Source organism: Echinops telfairi, unplaced genomic scaffold (assembly GCF_000313985.2).
Source record: "Echinops telfairi isolate 266 unplaced genomic scaffold, ASM31398v2 ScPeMD7_443;HRSCAF=831, whole genome shotgun sequence".
Classification (NCBI taxonomy): Eukaryota; Metazoa; Chordata; class Mammalia; order Afrosoricida; family Tenrecidae; genus Echinops; species Echinops telfairi.
Window position 1 is genome coordinate 27,606,828 of NW_022104341.1, and position 18,700 is coordinate 27,625,527.

Sequence of the window (18,700 nt, forward strand, 5' to 3'; positions counted from 1 at the left end):
AATTATGAAGGGTTCATGAGGGAGGGGAGAAGGGGGAGGGAGGGGGAAAATGAGCAAACAATATTAAGGGCTAAAGTAGAGGGCAAATGTTTTGAGATTGATGAGGGCAACAGGTGTACATATGTGCTTGACCCAATGGATGGATATATGGACTGTGAAAAGAATTGTACGAGCCCTCAATAAAATAATTTTTAAAAACACATTTGCTTTCTACTTGAGCCCTTGGAATCAGCTTTTATTTCTTTAAGAATTACCATTTTTAAGACTAAACTTTAAAAACCAAAATGCATAAATAAAATTAATTTTTAAAAAGTTATGGCTCGCAGCCTTAACGACCCCTGGATCTAAACTCGGTCTGAGCGGCTGGACCAGGAGAACCAAAACTGCAGTGGGCTTGGAGTCTTTATTGACACACAGGCCACTTCAAACGGGAGAAGAAATTTTGCTTTAGGTTTTTAAAATGTTTCTGGGTGAGGACAAGAGCTAAATTCAAAAGGGTACAGAGAATTATACTGTAGTGTTTAAAAAGAATTTAAAACACTAACTTCTACTCATTTACATAGCAGATTGCCTTCTAGTCATTTTCCTCTAAAACACACTTCCCAAATCTGTTCTTTTTTTCCTTTTGGATTATCTCCTATATATTGTTTTGTTAAATCTTTAAACCACTCAAAACAGTGGTCCAGAGCAATGTTATCATTTAATTTCATGTGTTTCCATTGAGGAAGGAAAAAAAAAATTAGCAGCCATTGGTCAAATTAGGCTTTTGAACAATTTTGCAATCAAGTTCCTTTTCCAAACGTTTCTATTTTTCACCCACTTTGCAAATGCCTTTCTAAGATCGTGCCTTTGTGCTTTGTGGATGGGAAATGTCTTTATATACTAATGCCCCAGCACTGACTCTGTGGTTGCAGCCGGTCCCCAGGTTATAAACACTCTGGCATCTTAAAAAATTCCTAAGTACGTGGGACCAGGTGCATATGGTTATGTGTAAGAAGGAGCCATGGTGGCACAGTGGCTAAAGCACTCAGCTGCTAAACAAAAAGCTCTGCGCTGGAACCGACCAGCCGCTTCCTAGGAGAAAGACAGTCGGAGAACTTCGGCCAGAGTGGAAAACCCCATGGGGCGGCTCTACTCTAGTCTACGGGGCCGCTGAGCTGGACTCTACATGGAGAGCAGGAGTTGGGTTTTCTCCAAAGGGGACTGGTTCAAATGTACAGAACTTACACAGCAAGGAGGACTGTCCCTAAGTTGGTCATTTGTGACCTGGGGACTGCTGGCACTTTGCTGAAACCTTTGTGTTGTAATTGGATGCAACATGAACTACTTCTGATTACTTCTCTGGAACATGGGTGTTAATTTCCACCTTTCTCCAGAAGACAGTTCAGATACGTATTTTGACTAAACCAGGAAATAGCAATATCTGCTTTAAGAGCATCAGGAATGACCTGAACAGCACTGACATTTCTGGCTGGGGTTAGACAGCGGTCTGCCGACCACAGACAACACGCTCGGCTGTAGGTGGAAACAATGCAACTGCAGACACTGGCCAGCTTCTAAAGATAAATAACTTTTTGGTAACGCCTAGGGCTGAAATTGCATAAACAGCAGAAGTTACCAAGCCCTAAGACCAGTTTTTGTGGGTTTATGATTTTATGCCATCGATACTTTCCTAAAACACATATGGCAAGAAGACAAGCACGCTAGAGGAGTACCACCTGGTGACATTTGTTCCAATTCTGAATTAGGCTAAGCTTAATTGTTCGGAATACTCCTTCTTGAGCCCATTTGTATTTAGGTCGTTAAGGTGACTGTAATCGTCTCCTTATAAGGAAAAGTTTCATTAAACATGCTAGAAAGCTACAGCCTGTTTTCAAACACCAACACTTGGATCTTGTTATGTTAATAGTTCTAGATGTCTCAGCTTATTAAACGAAAACACCCTTAAATAGTTTTATCTCAAGAATCTGAGCAACAAAATTCTTAAAAAGCTGACAATGGAAAACAGCTGACAACATTCTGGGAACCTCCCAGAGTAATAGGAAATGGCATGAACTACTTATCTTATTAATCTTTCGCTTCACAAATTTTGGACACGTTCTCAGGAGGGCCCAGTCCCTGGAAAAGGAAGGATCTCATGCGTGGTAAAGTAGGGGTCAGCAAAAAAGGAGGAAGGTCCTTCCATGAAATGGGCTGACAGTGTCTGCAATAATGGGCTGAAAATATAATGGCTGTGAGGATGGTGGGAGGACCGGCTGTGCCTCATTATGTTGTAGTTTCAATGAGTTGGAATTGACTTGACGGCAACAGAGACAGTCATTGAGCCTGAGTTTTTCGACTAGCTGAGAGTGACACCTGCCATCATAAAATGGTGTTCAAACGGCTTAAAGTCTGGAGACGGTGGGATGGAGGGGGAAACAAGTAGACACTAAGCTTGCTAAGGATAGGGCAATCTGGGAATGAATTATGCTGATGGTTAGCATGATACACATAACTACCACCCAACTGTACATGTGAAAAATGTTGAAAATTTGTTATGTATTTTAATATACATACGCTTATCACACACACACACACAGTCTGAAGTACATGCAAGTGGAAGTTCCTTGCCAATTAAAATGTTGGCCCACATAAATTCACTCACTGACATCGAGTCAGTTCTGACTCTCGGCGACCCTGTAGGACAGGCTGGAGCCACGGGCAAGGCTTTCACCGACAGTGAGTCCTAACAGGCGTAGCCGGCCTGGTTGTCCTCCTGCAGAGCTGGCAGCGTGGAACTGCGGAGCCTGTGGCTAGCAGCCAAGGTATAACCCACAGCAACACCAGGGCTCCTGGTTGACCCACTTAGTACTAACGACCCAGATAACATTCTCCAGTGGCACTGAAATGACCCATGACTCTAGCACTATTAAAATCTTTTTACCTCTCCTGTGCATAACCACCCATATTCTGTCCTCAAAAAGGCAATGAAAAGTTGAAAAAACTTGGAGAATGTCTTCCTTTCACCTTGCTGGTATTGTTAACATTTTTCTTTTTAATTTCCACATATGATCATTTGATTGTACATCATAAAATTTTTAAAGTATTTTAATTACTCAAAGATTATTTTTATCAGACTTGTCATTGAATGAAATGGCTTGTTTTACTACAAATGGGATGAAAAAGCTACCATTCTGTATAGAAAAATCTCCTATTTTCATGTGTTTCTTGAGTCAGGGTAAAACTTGTTAATCTACACTCAGCGCCACCCTCCCCACCCCCGCAAAAAAACAAAACAAAAACCCAAGACCGACTGCCTCTGTTCCTGACTTGTAAGCAATTCTATGGGACAGACGCGGGCTGCCCTTACAGGTTTCGTAGGCCACAAATCTTTATGGAAGCAGACTGTCAGTCTTCTTCCACAGAAGCTGGTGAATCTGAACCTCAGACCTTTGAGTAGCTAAGTGCAGTAACCACTGTGCTACCCATTATTTGCTGAAGTGAGCATTCATCCATCTCAGAAGGAAAATACTCCCGGTGATCAATACTTTTTAAAAAAATGCTAAAGAGTAACTTTATTAAATATATAAATGCAAGAACATCTAAGGTTTTTGTTTTAAAGATTACAGCATGCAAAGGCAGAGTGAACCAACAGTAATGATTTACATATACAAAATCCAAAAACATTTAAGAACTCTACATTTATCTAATAGACTAGATACAAATATTGATGTCAATGTTCAAAATGATAAAATGACTGTATGCTCTCTAGATGTTTACAGAGTCCTGACGGGAAACTTCCGCTGATCCACACCCAAACAGACTTATTTCCAGTAGAAAGTCTGACATGCTGTCTGTCACTGACATGTCATTTTGAAATGCAAGTCATGCGAGGAGGCCTCAAAAAGTTCCTGAAAACGTGGAATTACGAGTTAATGGGGTTTTTAATTTTTCTGTGAATCTTCCGAAGCCCTCTCATATGTAAACTTTAATCTCAGATTCTTTTCTACTTGGTTGACTTAATTATCTCTTCCCAACCACCACCCCCCCCTCCTGCCCATCCTCCCCTTCCCCAGAAGCCCTGCCTTCTCCCATCAGGACCAACTTGGTCAAAGCAGGATTGACACCTGGATGGGTCTAAGCAGAGTAAAAAAAAATCTCCATAAATATCTCCATTGTGTTTCTCTTTGCTTTTGGCAGGTACTTGACTATAGTTTGAGAGACACATACAAGGACACGTGAAAAAGTTTGTGGAAAAATGGAAATTAAAAGACAATGAAAATTTTCCACCAACGATTTTAAACACCCGCCCCTAGGATACTCAGAGAAAAACAAAAGCATTTTGGACTATCAATCACCCTGCCCTTCCTCTTGCCAGCCACTATACTCCGAACTTCACATTCCCGACTAAGCAAGCACATGGGAGTGTCATCAAGCACCCGGGAACTTTGTGGTAAACCCCAGAGATCCCAGGGAGAATAGATCAGTTAGAGGTAGAGGGAAGAAACAACAAGAGAAAACATTTTTTAAGAAAAACATAATTCACACAAACATGTTTTATAAAATACTTTAAAATAGGTAAACTAAATTCAATGTAAGTGATATTTTGCCATATGACCAATATTATGTAATTTTAGTGTTCAGGAAAGAGAATTTTATACCTGTAAAAAGGAAATTACTTCCTTTGCTGGTAGAATTGTTACAGCGCTGGCTTCAGAACGCCAATAAATCTCATCTTTTGGTTTATTTGGCCCCTATCACATCTATTAATTTTAAAACTTGAACCCCCTATGTACCAGGCTAAAATTGTACCTTTTTCTACATGTTAGTGAAGGAAAAAATAAAATAAAATCAAGGTCGCTAAAATCCCAATTTTATTTTGGCAGACCTAACTCAAAGGAGATCACATTGCAAGTCCAAAGATCTATGTGAGGCATCTTCAGTAAACTTGAATCTCCAATCATTTTTATACAAAACTGCCCATTTTAGAATCTGCCATAAGAGCAAATGTTGAAATTTAAAATAAGTTACTGGGCCAGCCGTGACGTCTTTCCATGGTCGCAGTTACAAAGGATTCACCCCACCACTCTCCACAGTACCGGCATCACAAGTTCATATCTTTGAAAAACGGATGCAGTAGGGCTCCTTCCGCTGTTATTCTCGATGCTGGATTTAGATCTAGAAGTTTATCAAGCAAGTCATACGCTTCATCAGGCACCTCATCCCAGCCTTTTAAATTGGTAGTGTCCTCCAGCAAACGGCTGTCGCAGCCATTGCTGCCCTCTCTGTGCAGTGAGCTCCCCGCGTGCTGGGGAGCGGCAGGATGGTCAGTCTTCTCGGATAATGCTGGGTCAGCAGTACAAGGCCTTTGTTTATCATTTGCTGCCTCGGGCATTTTAGAGTCTACACCCCGGAGCCTCTCACAGAGCTTTCTTAAGTCTTGTGCTGGGACTTCTTTGCTACATAAAATTGATTTGCCTAAAGGAAAAACCAAAATATGCATTTTGTTATTATAACATCTGAGGAAGTCAGAAGCCTCACCCACCTGTGATCACAGGTAGAGCCTGCTGTTTGAACTACAAAACTGAAGGCCAAATAAAGTGAGTGACAGTAACCACAGAGCACTGATTTACTGAGCTGTGTCCGGGACGTGTTGACTTTGCTCATTTCCTCATGTCTTAAACTGTCCCCATTCCTGTCACACCCATAACCCCCACATACACACACACCCACACACAGTTCAAGTCTCTACACTTAAACTGACTTGACAGTTACTGAGAAAGCAACCTTCTGCTTCTAAGGCTCTGTCTTTGCATAGGATGTCCTCTGAGCCTCCCAGTTCAAAAATCACCTGTGAGGCCCCTGATAAAGGACTGAATTAATCACCGCAAGCATCTGTTGTGGATTTGTTACCTTTTTATCCTGTACTGTAGTTGCAGACATAGATATATGCCTGCCTTGCTTGCTAGACTGAGTTCTTTGAAGATAGGGTTATTCTATTCATTTTTTAACCCTTAAAAACTAAACACAATACGGGGTACATTCTGACATTCAATGTTTGCCACACTAGAAAAAACCCCAGCATTATTTCTGTTATGTCCAGTCTGTGGTTGTGTGATTGTGATGAATTTGTTGCAAGTAGGTGGACAGGTTCAATCATACAAACTGGTTTACAAAAGCAGAGCTTTGAAACAATGTTGCCCTGCTCAAAGATGGTACCCAAGTGCTGGGCCCTGAAAGTGTGAAGCTTTCCAGTCCTGCCAATTATCCAACCTCACGAAAGGGCGCACTATGGAGAGCCTGTCCCTGACCACCCTACTCAAAGTGGCCGTGCCCTCTTCCCTCACCATCGCACTCGTCTGTGTCTGGTAAAACAGACTTGTCACTTGTCTTCCCCATTACACACGGTAAGCAGTACGAGGACGGAGACTCTGAAGAGTATCTGGCACACATTAGGCCTCAGTAGATGTTTCTGAACGAATTTAAAAAGCATACAAATAGCAATTATTTTTGCCTCTATTTCTTCTTAAAAACAGAAATGTAGCTCTAACAAATATGCATTCAGATAATTTCTAGAATCTAGTGTATGTGGATTACCAGCAATGATTCTGATTGGATTATGGAAAAGTTACCTTTATATATGTTGGTCTACTTAGTGGGTGGGCATATTAACATAAGGGGAAAAAGGGAGGGGTGTGGGGGGAAGAGAAGAGATAAAAGGAACAACACTGCCCCAAATGATGTTTGTTGAGAATATATTATGCCAATTCCTTTTTACTTCTAAACTTATATTTTTTGAAATTTATAGCTACAAAATAGTAATATAGCTTTATCCCATTTACTGTGGCTCCCAAGTGATGCACTAATTTACATTGATTATATCTCTATAACCTATATAATAGATTTATCTGGACTGTCTAGCTTGGATCCATAATCAATGCTCATGGAAACAATACAGAGATCAAAAGACATGTTGCATTAACTAAACCTGCTGCACAAGACCTCTTAGATGTTATTTTGAGGACTAAGGTGTCCCTGACCCAAGCCATAGTATCTCCATTGCCTCATTTGCAGTGAAAGTTGGCCACTGAATAAAAACCAAAGAATGGATGGATTTGAATTGTGGTGCTGGAGAAGAATATTGAAAATACCACAGACTGCTAAAAGGACAAACAAATCTGTCTTGGAAGAAGTATGGCCAGAGTGCTCCTTAGAGGTAAGGATGGCTAGACTTTGTCTTACATAGTTTGGACATGTTTTGGGGAGAGACCAGCTCCTGGAGAAGGACATCATGATTGGTAAAGTGGAGGGGCAGCAGAAAAGAAAGCCTTAAAGGAGATGGATTGCACTGACCCCAAGGCCGCGACTATGGGCTCAGGCATAGAAGGAATTTTAAGGGCGGTGCAGTAACTACCATGCAGTGTTTTGTTCGATTGTGCATAGGGTTGCAATGGGTTGAAGCCAACTTGATATCACCTAACAAGTTATTGGGCAGTTTGATACTTTCACATTTCCAGAGATGGACCACTTAAAATACTCAGGGGAAATAATTTAAACCGACACACTGAATAAAATATGATCTTTTCATAAATTACATCGTGCCAGATGTTTTTGTTAGCTCGGTTTTTCTTTTGAGTTTATCTGACAAATGGAGTACTTCAAGACAAGCCACCATGGGTCGGTTCCCATGTTGAGAGCGGCGGTGCATGTTAGCTACACAACAGGGTGCACGTGCTTGCTAACCCCGGGCATGTTATTTGTTTAGCCCATCACTTGGGGTTTACAGTTGTTGGAATTTGGAACCTTCTGCACTTGGCCCCAAATTATAGTAAGAACTGACTGAAATAACTATGTTAAGTCACACTGACTACACATAAACAAGTTTTACACAGGCAGTCTATCGGTTATGAACAAGATCCGTTCCTGCTTCTCTAATAAGATAGGCACGCCAGTTTACCCTTAACCTGAATGCTGAAGCCTTTTCAATGATTTAAAAGCTGCATAAGCAAGTCAACGTGGTTGTGATACATTTGTTGCAAGCAGGGAATGGCTCAAATGCTTTGTTATAGCAAATCTACACATTAGAGTTTTGAAACAATGTTGCCCTGCTCAAAGATGGCAGCCACTTGCCAGGTTAGGAAGTGTGAAGCTTTCCCATCCTGCCAATAATCCAACCTCTTGAAAGTGCTCACGTGCTCCTCTTTGGAGTCTCCTATTCCAGAGTTTCAACTCATAGTATCTCCCACTCAGATTATTATGATGAATTACCTAATTGTAAAAATCACAGTCTGTTCTTGATTCACTGTTTGCCATGACAACTGGTTTGAAACCCAGCATTAAAAGGCCATTAAGTGGGGCGGTAACCTGAGGATTGCCTGTAATAATGGGAAGAGCATCTTGATAATAAATCTCTAAGCCCTTGCCTACTTGGCAAGGTACATGGCTCTGGAGGATTGTGTGTCAGAAACTGTACTTTGGTGGTCCTCACTGTAATATCAACTTCAGTTTAAAGTCTTCAACAAAGTTCACGGGTGTTGGCTGTTAAATGTCATATTTGCAAGTATCAACATTACTTAATACTAGATAAGTAAGTTTTCTCATTTGAGAATAAATTATACTCCTCTCAGAATACCACTTCCATAATACTGTTTATTAAAATTAGGGGCACTTTCCCCTTATGTGCATGAATTATTTCAGCCTATTATTCTCAAATAAAATTTTCTTACAATAGTCACAAGACAAGCGTGGGTCTCTGGTGTACTTATGGGTTGACTGTGCTACACAAACATTTTTTGGTAAGCCTCTATCATGAGGCTTTCTACACAGCTACCAAAAAGTTTTCCTGCCACATCACATGGTAGTGGGGCCTAAGCAGGGAAAGCATTCTCCAGTGGTTCTTACCCAGAAATAATTCTTGGTCAAAATCACCAGTCCCCACCCCCAATTAACCAGCCGACCCTTCTCAAGATCCTGTGTATCTCAATCTATTTTCCAGAGAACAGAAGGGGGGGGGCAATCTTCTGTATTTCTTGAAGATCTGAAATATACCCCTGGATGTGGGTCTGGGCACAAGGCAGTCCGGTGCCTCATCAAGCGGCTGACTTTGTACCAAAGGGGTGCTCCGTGTCGTGTTGATTGGGATGAGAAGAGGCAAAAAGTTGTATCTTAAGACGGCCATCCACAAACCTCAAGACTCTAGTCATGACTCTGAAATAGGATGTAACACTGTGTCTTTTGTTAACTATGTTACGCCCACTGCTGTAGTTGCCCCGAGACTGTGGTCTGAAGGGTCTGAGCCCAGTGAGTCATTTCCTTGAGGTATGGGGTTATGGCTAAGAAGCTGGTAGAACTTTGCCTCCTATATACTCTGCACTTTCCCTGTAATAAATATAACTATATTTATAACACACAAATGTAGAACTATCTTCTGCTGAACATACATACACTCCTGGGAATGCTCCTATCTCCCTTCCCACGTCTGTTCAGCTTGCACACCTACCTAAGTAATCTACTTGTAGGTGCTATTCCTCTGAGGACTGTGTGTACAATATTTACCTTCGCTGTCTTTTAATCTGTATATCCTAGTATTGAAACAGATCCCCATGTCTGAAGAGATGACCTCGCACGTCTAGTATTTTCTTACATCAGTAAAGAGAAAGATCGGTGAAGTTCATTGCTCTTTTCTGCTCTCCTAACTCTAAGGTTCCTCACAACTACATTAACAGTCTAGTTACTTCCCCAGTAGTTACACTCTGTCGCAAAGACCTAACCGTTTATTTGGTACACACTAAGATAACTGAACGCAGGGACCATTGTGTACTCGATACCAAGTGGGACCCTGATGCTTAGGAACATACACTGAAAAATTAAAGATCATTAAAAAACATTCTGGCAAGAGTGTCATACCACAATCACAAGAAGTTCAGCACTATTCTATTCCTTAGTCTTTTGGTTACAGTTACAAAGAGAATTTAAATACTGTAGAAGTACAGGACTTGATGACTGACAGACTTAAGTGATGGGGTAAATTGTCTTCTTACACAAATGCAATTTCAATTCAACCAACTAAGAACCATTCTACCTACCTACAAGAGCACTGTACAGGCATAGAATGGGTTTACTTGTAAGGTGAATTTTGTGATAATTTTCTGAGTGATCTGTAGGAGATACTCAGCACCTGTTCTGGTCTGTAGTATCAAACGGCTTACCGAAAGTCTTAGCAGCCTGGATAGTTTCCCTGGATCCACGAATTGTCATAATTTGGGCCAAAGCCGTTAAATCATCGCTTGCTTTATAAAATGGATATCGTCCACTAAGCAGAGAAAGGAAGATGACACCTGCAGACCACATGTCAATTGCTGGAACAGAAAACAAGCTTTTCAAAAGCCCTGATCCAGTTTGGTGATTTAAATCAACAGTTCTCACTTCAAAATTTCTGATGCCAGGTCAATCCCATCAGACGGCCTCTCGTCCATGAACAACTGTTCCACGAGCCCTTAGGTTGTTCCACGACCCCTGAGGTTCTGCCCATCAGATTATCTCCGGGATGCTTTGTGGAAAGTTTACTACTACTGTACCCAGCAGGACACCGAATCTGAGTGTGCATCCTGACTCAAGTGGAAGCACACTGCTTCATTCAGTTTTGTATCACTACCAAGGTGAGTAAACACATAGTACAGACATTTCTTTAATGCGAGTAGACAGAAAGATTCATCTAGTCAACCAAAAAATGTTTAATGGATTATGGCTACCTGGCCATCTTTTAAAGTACAGAAAACAATTTTTAAAAATTATTTAACGTTATAATTACAAAATTCAAGCTACAGAAAACAGATGTTAAAAAAAAACTTACACTACACTAATTCAGTGACTGAAAGTCAGTGTCTAAAAAGTGGGAATGCTGCACTGCTAGAAATGCTTACATAATTAAAATTCGATGTGCATATGTACATTTATTATAATAGCCAAAGATCAACAAATAAAATATATTTGGAATCATCAAAATCTGAACTGGGTTCTCTATTTCCAAAGAGCCTAGTGTCACCATATTTAAAGAGCATCAAGAAAGGGGGTCTCAAGCCCACCAGCTGCTGAAAGATGCTTCCCTAAGTCCATGAAGACGACAGCTTTTGAAACTCTATGTGGCACTCTGCTCCACAGGGACAACCTAATGGTAGAGGGCTTGGTGTTTTTTTTTATTCTCGGGGCAACATACCTGTAGTCTGATTGGGGCACTTTGTCAAGACTTCTGGTGCTCTGAATCCTGGTGTCCCTGCCCTTGGGGCAACTTGCTGCCGCCTTAGGATGAAGAAATGAGATTTTCCTAGTCATGCTAAAGTTTAACATTTTAGACTAAAAACAACATGTTTATAATAATACTCAATTCATAGTAAATTTTGCCTTGATCTCTAAATTAAGAAAGCAAATGATAATCCAGTGTGCTGAATATCCTAAATTGTGTTCCCCACCCTGGTCCTGCCCACTATTAGTTTCCTGGTTTTATTCTAGGTAAGTTTGAAGGTAACTTCCAAGAATAAAAAGACACGATAAGAGCCATAATAGAAAAATAAAATACAAATGGTATACAGAGATATAAAAAATAATTTCTATTTGGGGTGATTAATTACTGGTGTGATAGTTAGGTTTATTGTGCCAACCTGGCCAATGGGAATATGGGGGATTAATCAGGTCACAGTTTGACTGGAGGGCAAAAAAGATAAATGGCTCTGTAAGGCCCGCCCCCGTCTCTCTTGCTCTCTGGTGATAGGACCAGAGTGCCGCTGCTTTAGCTAGTTCTCTGCCTTAACCTGTGTGCTACACTACCTGTGGGGCAAGCCAACCCATGTTGCTAGAGCTTATGGCTTCTTTGAGACCTGGTTGCTGGTTGATCTCCCCGAGGAATGATCCCATTATCTTGGACTCAATGTTGGCTTCTGCTGCTGGCAGATGGGGCACTTGGCAGTGGCCAAGTCAGCCTCGGTTAGTAGAAGTCCTATGTTGCTGCACCCATGCATAATAACCTCCATCCTGGCCACCATGTCCACTTTGTTCATGTGCCCATAAGGCAACGACAGGAGCAGAGAAGGAAAGAGGACTAGTCTCCACAGTGTGTGCCATCTTATTCACTTGTTAAAGTCCTCCTCTTCAGAGGAAAGCCTTTGGTGAGCGTTCACTTGAGACAGGATTATCTCTACTTTCTTGGTCCATTCAGAGGAATCTATCCACATACCCCTTCCCCACACCTCCTTGTCACCAATTTTCCAATCATGTTTCTTCCAATTCCCGAACATCCCATCAAGCCATTAGCCACAGCCCATAAATCAGTATACAGTCTCACATTTGGCCATTTCTTCTTCAAGGCAAACTGAATGGCCAGGTGCACTGCAATAAGTCCTGTACACTGGAGGATTTCCCTTCACCACTGTCCTTTAGGGAGATCCCAGAAAGGGGCTGTAGTGCTACTGTCCGCTTACGAGTGGTACCCACATACCATGCAGAACCACAAGTAAAGCAAACATGAATTTATTGTTCCTCAGTCAACTTATCATAAGGAACTCCCCAGGAGGTCATAGGTGCAGACTGGGAGAAGGAAGGTTCCGTGATAGGAATGGAGAATGTGGGCATTTGGTCCAATTCTTCATGCAACTTACTTGTACATTCAGGTCCTGTTCTAGCCTGATCTCGAATACACCACTTCTATTTAACAATGGAGTGTTACTCTGCACGTCCAACTTTATGACTGTGGGTCAGACAATACCCAGTTCATGATGGGCAGCTCAGGCCTCATGGTGACTTGGTGGCCCAAGGTGAGGCATTCAGTCTCCACTAAGGCCCAGTAATAAGCCAACAGCTGTTTTGCAAAAGGGGAATAGTTGTCTACAGAGGATGGCAGGACTTTACTCCAAAATCCCAAGGGTCTACACTGTGATTCGCCAATAGCGGCCAGCCAGACTCCACACTGCATCTCTATCTATGACTGAACCTCTAGCACCATCGGGTCAGCTGCAACATATGGCCCCCGTGGCAAAGCAGCTTGCACGGCAGCCTGAACCTGTTGCAGAGCCTTTTCTTGTTCTGGGCTCCACTCAGAATTGGAGGCCTTTCATATCACTTGATAAACAGGTACATCGGAGTAGCACACCCATTGAGGGATTATGTTGCCTCCCAAATAAGAAGAGACCTACTAGGTGCTGTACCTCCTGTTGTTGGGGGAGAGGGGGAGGCAGATGCAACAGCTTATCCTTTGCTTTAGTAGGAATGTCTTGACTAAACCTAACTATCACAACGGGTATACTTAAAATTAACAAGGAAGATTTTATGGAAAGCAAGCCTTAAAGAAGAGGGGAAATTTATAAAGCAAAGATAGAGGTGGGAGTGAGAGCTTCACCTCCTCGTTCCTTAACTCTCTTTATTTTCACAAAGACAGGGATATAAAGTAAACAACACCCTACCAGGCAGAAAAGATTACACCAGCAAGAAAATGTGAGATTGTATGGTTCTAAAATAAGCTTTTACCCCCTCCTAAAATTATTTGCATATAAAAGCAAATGTGTTCTCCAAAAAGCATACACATGTCAAATGAACAACATAAGGGAAAAGCGATGATTTTCCCTGCATCAGAGCCTGTGTAGTTTAGATTTGCCTTGTCCCTCCTCACACAACTAAATCAACTGCTCACCAAATCAATGCACGTTAATTCAGTCTGACAACATGCAGGCAATCATGTATTGCCATCAAAGCACGTTACCTCGAAAGGCATATGCTGCAAACTTTATCTGTTCCAAAGCAGTCGCAGGTCTGGTTAGCTGGGCAAGAAGTGGTAGTTTTCCTCATTACACTGCTGTTCATAACTTTTGTAGAAATAACCTTCTTTTTTGTTGCTAAATTTCTAGAGAGTATATCCACAGTTTTTGACGGCTTCATGAGCTGTAAAAGAAGGGTCTTACTTTCTATTTTCATGACAATTAACGTGATGCATTCAACTGCTGGTAAGGCCAAAACCAGAAGTGGAAGTACAGCTTTAAAAACTGCTGGCTGTGTTATATGATTGCAAAAAAAACATAGCAGCTGTCAATTAACATTTTATGGGATCGCTCAGTGGTTTTTCTGTAGAATAAACTGACATTCTATTTTACTTATTAGTCCTGACTGGTAAGCAGTTGACTTACACATGATTACAACTTTCCCTGATAGTATTTATAGGCGTATAGTGTCTAACTCCATTTCAGAACTGTAGACTGCACAATTACATTGGATAAAACCAGTTTTAGTTTGTGGCTCATGCTCTCTGGCTGTTACAGAACATTTAAAATCATCTACCATTGCTGACAGTTTTGCTAACTAAAAACGTTTTCTGTGCAAGTAACTGTGATGAGAGAGAGAGCCAATAATTACAGGCCTGACTGTACTAAACAGTCTACAAGAGCAACAATAGCTAGCTAACCAAAAATGATGAGAAAATCTGATAAGAATTTTGGAAAGAGCTGGGGAAAATAAAAAAGTTTGACTCAAAGCTCAAAGCAGTAATACCTTGTGTCATTGTAAAACTTTCCTCTAAAATCATTACAAAGTGCTAGCCTAGCCTTTACCTAAAGAGTCTTCAGCGTACAGCTGACTGACTGATCATTGCACTAGAAAGCTACATTACTTACTTTCACTGCAGGGCTCTCATGTGAAATGGAGCTGTGTATATTGAAATTTCTTTCTCCAAAAACAGAGCGCTGGACAGAAAGGCCTACATATCCCTCCTACAATACCAACAAAAACAAGGAAAATAAGGGTTATATCTGTAACACTTTCTGCCAGCTGTACTCTGCCATAGTTTTGAAAGAGTTAAGTGACATAAAACAAAAACAGCTGCATCCAAGTCATTCCCAGGCACCAAAACACGTCTGTGAAAGGAGAAACCCATCCAGACAGGACTCCTAGAACTCACACAAGGTTACCCTAACCCACAAATACACACACACCTGCAAACACCCAAAAACCGCCTGCATGGATGTGACATTTTGCTGTACAGCTAAAATGGAGATAGACACTTCAGAATTTTTGCCCTACTAACTAAGCACTTCTTTTTGCTAGATAATTAATCTGCACCTTATAGCATGCAGGAAAAAATGTATTCTTTTCCAATTTTGTGTACTTTCGTGACACACACAACAAAGACATTATAAATCTATCAAGTAAATCTCAGTCTTGAGGATAAAGGCAAAATGACTCCGTACAAATCTTTGGGAAAATTCAATCGATTGGATACATATTACCAAAAAAAAAATTTTTTTTAATCATTTGTAGTAAATCTCAGTCTTGAGGATAAAGGCAAAATGACTCCGTACAAATCTTTGGGAAAATTCAATCGATTGGATACATATTACCAAAAAAAAAAATTTTTTTTAATCATTTGTAGTATCCTCACATTTTATCACCTTCCATTAGATGCAAGAGCACATTTTTTGAAATAACACTTAGGAAATAAAAGAAACCGAACCTTTCCATCTTTTCCTTGTTTAACGTGAACGTGCGCACTTGTGTAGGGCCTTTTAACTGCTTTTGCGGTGGGCTGCTGATCCAGCCCTTTAGGTGCTAGGTTGCTCAGTGAAATCTTGGTTCCCGTGATTCTGTGGGACTTATTTTGTGAAGAGCTTTCCTGCTGAGCTTCAGCCTGCACAAGTCTGAGCAGATCTATTTTTGTATCGTGAGTTCCTTGGGCCAAACCAAAGTCTACCAAGGCATACCTGAGAAACAAAATTAAGCAATTTTACTCCTCTGTAACAAGTAAAGCTTTAGTGACATCATATTACAAACTATATTTATAAAGAAATTATAATTTTGGGAGAGGGAGATCAATTAAGAGTTAATCAGATTCCTGGAAAAAAAAGAAAAGAAAAATAAGTTTTCTAACAGCTAACAGGATCACAATTAAGGTAAAATGCAGTGCAATAAAAGAACACGATCATGTCCCAGAGACCTGCCACTGACAGGTAGACGAGGAGGCACAGCCTTCTGAGAGGGCGGAGCCACAGCAAACGATTTCTACTTTCAAAGCAGAAAAGACACTAATAAAATCACGGTTTTCAAACAGATTTGAAGATGGCAGAAAAAAGCCAGGGATCTAAAGGTTAAAAAAAAAAATAGGGTTCTATTCTTACTATAGTCAACACAATCCACTATACGAGTAACACCTAAATAACTGATCCACATGCAAATATAAAAACAGAATTTCGTGTTAATATGGAGATTAGCATCATGTGGTTAGCATCACAACTATCACCTGGTTAAATCTCATTTACCAGGAAAGGAAAACGAAGCTCAGAGATAAAGGGCACGGAAAAGGCCAAGTAGAGTCAAGCCCTTTGTCAATCGTGACTTGGGAGTTCAGGGAATTCCCACTGAGCCACAGCACGCTGAATGGGCATCTCGACGCTGCTTCACTCACACAGTCCCCTCCCTGCAGTTCCTGTTCCCAATCACCACGAGCATTTGGAGAGGCGCCCATGGAGGCTGTACTGTGTTCTAGCATTAAGACAGGGACCCTGCAGTGTGTACGGATACTTACTTTCTGGTAACTTTTCACACTTACTTTTTCAGGTGCCTGTTATATAAGAAATTGCTGGGCTTAACATCACGGTGAACAATACCAAACTGATGAATGCGTTTCAAAGCTCTGAACAGATTAAACATATATTCCCGTACTTCTTGAACAGAAAGAGAATTCAAAATATCCTAAAATAAAGTTTTGAATGAGGTCAAACAATTATTTCCAATGAAATGTTTGGGTAATAAAAATCCAAGAGAGACACACCTACCAAGAAGGACTCGTGCTCCAGATACGGCATGGCAATAACCACGTGATCGTTTTTCCTAAAGCAGCACTTGATTCCCATGACATTGTCTTGCCCCCTAGTGGAAGAATGTAAAAGTGACTTTAGAGAAGAGGTGAAATGAATTGAAACTTTATGCTTGCTTTGTTTTTTAAAGTAAATTTAGCAGTGCATAAATAATGCTAAAAACTAAGTGAAAACCACTACCATATAAGAGATTGTATGAATTTAAATAACTTGCGTAAGGAGATACCGTTCTTTAAAATAGTACCATTTACAAGGTTATCACAATAATTCATGTATGAGATAAGGAAAGGATAACTATAAGAATGAGTTATCAGGACATAACAGCAGATGCAATGATAATAGTAATTACTGACTGAAAGTGGCAAAGAAATAACAAGACAGCTGGAAAATGGAGGGCAGTTCAAGACAAAGGAGAGGTCTTAGACATCGTCTGTATCACGAGAGGAATGACTATCAGACAGGAACCATGAGTAAGACATGGCAGACGATTCTGCGGTTGCCAGTAAAAATGCAACGAGAATGTCACTGGGGAGACACGAGAACACACCTCATGTTAAAATCGGGGCCATGGAAGCCCAGGCTTGTGATTTGGCAGGAAGGTCACTAAAGGAGTGGCAAAAGTACAGGAAGCCAAGCTGGGGCTCTTCTGGAAATCCACGCGAGAGCTGAGATACAGTCAACTAACCTTTCCAAGGTCAGAGGAAACGTGCTGGCAAACTGGAAACACTTGACTGAAGGATATGTTTAATTCAGGGGCAATCTCATCATCTCTTATGAATTATATACAGCTAGTTAACTTCAAAGGTCTTTAAATCACCTACCCAGCCACTGTGAGGCACTGAAGTTCAGCAGCAATTCTTACAGGGTGACTTGTTGGAATTAAGTGTTTCAGAGCAATTTTCTCTTCAGGGCCTACTTGTAACTGTGCTGTAGCCAAATAAACTGAGCTGAAGGTGCCTGTAAGACAATATTTGACATCTTAAAAAAGTTCATGAAGTGATGCTGAAACATCCTAAAAACTAATCAAAATTCACAAACCTATACAAAGTCATTAACATTGAAAATTAGCACAAGCACATCTTTAAGTATGGGGGTGCTGAGATGGAATCAACTCCTTAGTAGTGTTTGGATCGCAGTTTGGCTCTCTCGGGCCTCAGGTTTCAAGGTACTATTCTACCCAACTATAATGGAGAAAGATGGACAAAGATTTGACCTAATTGACCAAACACACTCATCCGAATCTTCACTTTTCATTTTAAAGAATGATTAATTACAATGACATTATTTGTATATTAATACAATAGTGAGACTGCTCATTTTATATTTCTTCATTCCTTATAGAAAAAAAGAAAGCAAGATCCTCATATGCCATAGTCTTAATATTTTAAGAATAGGGGTGCATTCTTTAATAAGAAACAATAAGGGAAATAGTAGGGAAAAAAGCTAGTAAAAATAAAATACATCCTGAAATTACCTTCTCCAATTTTCCCCTTGATCTTAAACACATTACCAAGCTGTGGTACAGCTTCGTAGAGCTTCTCAATATCTTTTTTAACACCTATAAAGAAAAATTTATAGTGATCATTGAGTGCAATTAAAGTTTTATGAACTTGATGAAATGAATTCTTAAACATGACAAATCAATCACAAATAAAGTTTCTGTAAGCCTTGAAACCATCACAAGAATAGTTAATACTCCATCATGCAGTACACTACAATAAACTACATATGACTGTCTGAATCTGAACACTGCAGTATGGGTAAAAAATATTGAATTATTTGAATACATTCAGGACAACGTGCTGGAAGAGGCCAATGGAAAAACCATCGATGACAAGAACACTGAATTTAGAACTTGATAGTCCTAGTGGCGC

The 18,700-nt window shown here is 40.6% G+C and overlaps 1 protein-coding gene across 3 annotated transcripts in view; it reads right to left on the minus strand.

Annotated features, from left to right (window-relative positions):
• Window positions 1-4,836: 4,836 nt before the first annotated feature.
• Window positions 4,837-18,700, minus strand: part of CDC7 (cell division cycle 7) — a 26,558-nt gene continuing 12,694 nt past the window's right edge. For all 3 annotated transcript variants that reach the window (XM_045292194.1, XM_045292193.1, XM_004699265.4), the window contains 10 exons: window positions 18,301-18,384; window positions 17,648-17,783; window positions 16,785-16,878; window positions 16,559-16,701; window positions 15,467-15,713; window positions 14,631-14,726; window positions 13,727-13,905; window positions 11,195-11,277; window positions 10,188-10,337; window positions 4,837-5,457 (listed from right to left, as the gene is read on the minus strand). In XM_045292194.1, coding sequence (XP_045148129.1) covers window positions 5,084-5,457; window positions 10,188-10,337; window positions 11,195-11,277; window positions 13,727-13,905; window positions 14,631-14,726; window positions 15,467-15,713; window positions 16,559-16,701; window positions 16,785-16,878; window positions 17,648-17,783; window positions 18,301-18,384 — 1,586 coding nt within the window. In that variant the 3' untranslated portion in view covers window positions 4,837-5,083. The remainder of the gene's footprint in view (window positions 5,458-10,187; window positions 10,338-11,194; window positions 11,278-13,726; window positions 13,906-14,630; window positions 14,727-15,466; window positions 15,714-16,558; window positions 16,702-16,784; window positions 16,879-17,647; window positions 17,784-18,300; window positions 18,385-18,700) is intronic.